Below are 5,662 nucleotides of genomic sequence, written 5' to 3'. Positions count from 1 at the left end.
ATTTTTTTAGTTGAATAACATAAAAATTTCTCTGTTTATCGTTAAAAAAATCCACATGTTTGATTCTTATATTTCTCTTTAAAAAAATGATGTATTTATCTTCACAAAATGTTTATATATATCATCAATAAGATTATGTATTTGATTCTTATAGTCTCTTAATAAATCTTTGTGTTTATCAAAAATTCAGAATTCAGAAGCTCTCTTCTCTTATTTTTGAATGTTTAGCGTTCATCCTTATTGTTGATAGTTGGAACTAATTTTTTACAGTAATTAATAAAAGAAGACAGAGAAGAAGAAAGGGAAAAAAAAAAAAGAGAACAGTAGTAAACTCTAACAAAAAAACATAGGTGATTAAGCTTGATTACAAAAAAGGCTTACTCATAAAGAATTTTTAATTAAAATAAAAGTTATATTTACTATTTCTTTTTATATCTAATCTCGTATGATAATTAATTATTTATCTTTTAATACTTAAAGAAATACACTTAAATAAATATACTATATGATATTGATAATGATCTAAGCTAATAAGACGTGGCAGCATGCATAAAGAGTCTATATAAACAAGAGTATTATCGCCATCTATGTTATTAATTGTTGTATAAATGAATATGGGAAGCAAAGAAGAAGTAGTAGGTGCAAAGGACAAGTACAGATCCTTCTTGGATGATGAAGGTGAAAGCAATACCCTTTGGAGGCATGGTGCTCCTCCAACCTATCATGATGTTAACCTACTTTTTGAACAAGGAAGAACAAAGGTAATCAATTAATAACAATACATATATATGGACTAATTTCTATTATTATTGTCACTTATATTATTTGATCTTTCTATTATTATTGTCACTTATATTATTTGATCAGGTGTGGGCGGAAGGATCATTAGAGGAAATAGTGCAAAATGCTATAAAATCATGGGAAATGGAGCTCTCACACAAGATCCGCTTGCAGGACTTTAAGACCATCAACCCTGAAAAGTTCAAGCTTTTCGTTAATGGTATGTAATATGTTTTATTTAAGTAATTTTAATAGTTAATTTTAATTATATATAAATTTAATTTTATATATGATTGAAAAATAAACAATTAAAACTATTAAAATATCAGTATTTTTATAATACCGGAAAATTTTTTATGATTTATGTATGTTTTTCTTCTCTATTTCATGAAAAAGAAGATAGATGCACACCACCATTGTTTTTTTGGGATAAAACATTAATTTAGTGATGTTATTATATTTTCCTCTATTCAACCAATGATCACATAATCATGCAAAATAATGGATTAATTATATTGTCAGGAGTTTAATTTCCCATGCACCCCAATCCCCATCTTGGGAGTTATAATTTTTACTAAAACTAACACTTTGGCCTTATCCAACCACCATCACCTTAATTGGGTAGCCATGATAATTATTATTTTGGGAACAAAAAAAATTATAATTTTCACTTTCTTCTCATTATTTTCTGTGGGTTGTTGGATAGTCTTATCATGATGATGATGGCATGTATGGTTCATTATTGTTGTTGATCGAATTCAATAATAGGTCTTCAGCTTCGATTATAAAGGGTGGAAACTCAGGTACAGTCGACTTCACGTGAAGTTGATACTTAAGAGCCGTTAAATGATTTGAATGATTTGACTAAATTTCATCTAACGGCTCTGAGGTATCAACTTCATATAAAGTCAACTTTACCCGAATTTTTACCATTATAAAATTGGGTTGGGTATATACCTCAAACAGTCAAACAGAGTGTTTAATTGTACTACGCTGCCATTAAACTAAGCACATAGGATAAGCTAAATAAACAAGAGAAATGTTAATTATTTCATTAATTCAAAGTCGTTGGATCAATTTAAATTGGACCAATAAATATATGTTTTAGGAAAGATAAAAGATATAAGACTCACGCTTTTGTTAGTTTAATCCGAAATTGTTTAAATGGAATTCCTCAATAAACATTAGGAGCATCACGTTGTTCCATGTGGTACATAAAGTGCCATATTAAAAATAATATTATTATTTCTTCTGTACGCAAATTATCTTTTAAGATTTTAGCATATATAAATTATTAAGATTGCACGTTAATAGTTATATTATTTTGATAGAAAACTATGAATAACTTATTACACTCGAACAAAAAATTATTAAGATAATCATAACTAAGGATGACAAAGTAGGTATTTCGTTTTGCTCCGTCAAGACATGCAAAAAAATGGATTGGACCAGTTCGTTCTGCCAAATTTAACAAAATATTAGACTACTTCATTATATTTTTTTGAAATAAAATTAATTAAAATTAGTCTAAAACATGATAATTAAAAAATTAAATATAAATAAAATAATCAAATTATAACATATTTTTTATTTTTAAATTTTATTATTCATAATAATATTCATTAATAAAATTCTCTTTATTTTAAGAAAAAATCACATAACTTGAGTATATATATGAGAGTATAAAATAAGATAAATAAAGTTAATAACAAAAAAATAAAAAAATATATTTAAAAATTATATAATTATTAAGTTTTATAATACTAATCACTCTTTTATTTTATTTAAAAAAAAAATTTTAACCACTTTTAATTATAAGTTTCTTTTAGAAATTCGGTAGGTTCTAAATTAAATCCTAATTTAATCTATTTTTTGTGGGTTTGATTGATCGGATTCGGTCTCTTTTACCATTCTTAATCATAACAAAACATTTTGAACAAAAATTTAATTAAATTTAAATATGAATTACATCCGAATTTATTATATTTACTTTTATAATATATAATAGATCATATTATATGTACACAAAAAATTAACTATTATATAAAATATATACCAAAAATATTAAACAAAAAGCTGTATATAAATTTTCTTTTTCAAAATACCTTTCATCATATATAATTTATAAAAATATATGTTGTTAACTTCAAGATTCATCCATGGCCTTTTAATTTTAGTATAAGATTCTTACTATCTTAGCTAATATCAAATTTGTTATTATTAGTCACATTTAATTTATAAAAAACTATTAATACAGTAGATTTATAAATTTGTTAAATTTCAACTTTTATAATATATAATATAATGTTTATTATAAGATGTTTGATTGTGTATGAATTAATAGGGAGAGAGGGATTAAACGCAGAGGAAACATTAAAGGTGGGAAGTTACAATGCTTTGTTGGGAAGTTCTCTGCCAAAGGAATTGAAGGCTTATAGATCAGAAGAAGAGACATTTGAATCATCTCATGAAGCATTCAGATCAGCATTTCCACGTGGATTTGCATGGGAAGTGATTCAAGTGTATAGTGGACCACCTCACATTGCTTTCAAATTTAGGCATTGGGGCTTCTTTGAAGGACCTTTCAAGGGACATGTTCCTAATGGCAACATGCTTCACTTCTATGGCTTAGCAACTCTCAAGGTTACTTATTTCCATTATTTTGAAACAAACAATGTTTTTTATTGAATAAATGATCATTTGTATTTATAAAAGATGAAAATGCTGACATATGTATCCACACTGAATCGAACCTAAATTTGTACCCATGATGTCTTCCGTGTGACAAAAGTACCTTGTCTTTAGAGGGTTGGAGTGCCACATAGGGTACTTTCGTCACATAAAGGACATCTTGCGTAGGTACAAGTTTAGTTTTGATGTAGTATGGGTATATATGCCAGCGTTTTCATCTTTTATGGATACAAATGATCATTTATTTGCTTTTTATTCCAAAACTACAATTTTTTTTCTACAATATACTCTAATTCGATAAGTCAAAAATTAATTCGTCATAAATTTAAGTTTTATTTAAGAGTCTGGTTAGTGAATTATATACTGTATATATAAGGAGGAATTTAAAATCCAAATACTTGCTTAAACAAACAAGTGAACTGATCACTCGATCAAGGTTTATTTTTTTGTTCTTTTAAACTACATATAAGTGAGGAATACTAGAATAATCGTAGTCCCAATTAAAGCAAGACATATACCATAACACAAGACATCACTTCAATTATTTGTTATATTAACTTAACTATCTCAATCTCTATGATTTTGGCATTGTCATCAAGAGAAGGATGGGCCACCAAACCTAGACACCTTTTGAGCATAATGACGTAGAATATGCCAATACAAAATTATTAAACTAAAGTATTTGATGTCGTCTTTTATAAATTCTTTTTCATTCAAAAAGCTGAGAGATTTGATTTCAGAACATAATATGAGTAATTTGATATTCTGAAATTATATGTTACTTAAATATTATGTGACAACGTCTTTTGTTTAATTAGTACACACTAAAAATGTTAGAGAGTTTTATATTATTGTTTAATTAGATATTTATATTTATTAAACTAACTTGGTAAATGATTTATCAGTTTTTTTTTCATATGAAAATATATAATTGAAAAGAATATTTTTAAATAGGTCCATGCTTTAATAATTTCCATCATCTTCTAAAATGATTAACACACTTACTCATTATTTAATAATGTTTGTATACAATTTTCTACCTTGCCTACCTAAAATTACTCTTAATCCAAGCACACAATGTGTAGGCACCAAAAGTGTCTACCCAAACTCATATTCTTTAATTATTTGCAACGTATATAATAATCATAAATATAAAAATGGCATTGTATATGAGAGAATAATTTGCACCATTTATTGACAAATACTACTTGGGAATTTCACTATTTATGATGATGATGATGAATAATTATGTAATGTCAAATTAATGAGTCATTATTTAGCTCTAATTTCACTTGATATATATATTTATATAGGTGGACAACTCTTTGAAAGTTGAAGAGGTGGAAGTTTACTATGACCCTGGGGAGTTACTTGGAGGCCTTATTTCAGGGGCGCACACAGAAGAAAAAAATAACACTAAAATTTCAGCTGCTTCTCAAGGATGCCCTTTCTCCACCAAATAATCTTTTTAAATAAAGTTTGTCTATCTTATGTGTGAATTGTATCTTATGTGTGAATTGTATCTGCCTTATTGAATTGAATCAATTTTATGAGGAGTTATAGCTGAGAATAAGAGAAGAGAAAAGGTTTGGAATAATGACAAAATGATTTCCTTTCCATGAGTTTTAATTATTTTTTTGAACGGCAAAGTTAGAAATTAAAGGTAAAAAAAAATAGTCAAAATTTATTTTATTTAATATTTATTAATTTTTACAATAATTAATAAATATTAAATAAAATAATTTTTAACTATTTTTTATTAATTTATCAAAATATAAAAAATAACCACTAATCAATTAAGTTATTACATAAAAAATAATGCTAGAAAGATAATAATTTAAATTAATTTTATTTAAATTAACATTTAAAATTTTGTGTGTAATATTTATAATTTTACACATATTATATTTAATATTATATATTTATTTCAACTATAATTATTAATAAATGCAAACAAAAATTAAAATAAAGCAAATTATGGCTACCTGTATTTTTTAAAGTATGACTCCCAAATAATTTTGTATATAAAAATGTGTATTTAATATTATACAATTTTTTTTAGCAATTGCTCTACTGTAGAAGGAAAAAAACCTTATACATCTACAGAAAGGTATTGGTTGGATAGAACATGTAACATCTTAGTTTTCTATAATCATGTTTATTATTCAATGATTAATTAAATTCATAATAA

At 25.5% G+C, this 5,662-nt stretch overlaps 1 protein-coding gene across 1 annotated transcript; it reads left to right on the top strand.

Annotated features, from left to right (window-relative positions):
• Window positions 1–597: 597 nt before the first annotated feature.
• LOC107459949 (pathogen-related protein) lies at window positions 598–5,059 on the top strand. Its single transcript, XM_016078268.3, has 4 exons — window positions 598–761; window positions 868–1,000; window positions 3,125–3,423; window positions 4,785–5,059. Exons 1-4 carry the CDS (start codon window positions 609–611, stop codon window positions 4,932–4,934), a joined length of 735 nt encoding a protein of 244 aa, XP_015933754.1. The 5' UTR covers window positions 598–608; the 3' UTR covers window positions 4,935–5,059.
• Window positions 5,060–5,662: the final 603 nt, after the last annotated feature.

The sequence above is a fragment of the Arachis duranensis genome, chromosome 7, assembly GCF_000817695.3.
Source record: "Arachis duranensis cultivar V14167 chromosome 7, aradu.V14167.gnm2.J7QH, whole genome shotgun sequence".
Lineage (NCBI taxonomy): Eukaryota > Viridiplantae > Streptophyta > Magnoliopsida > Fabales > Fabaceae > Arachis > Arachis duranensis.
Note: the sequence above shows the minus strand (reverse complement) of the source record. Positions and strands in the feature narration are given on the sequence as shown.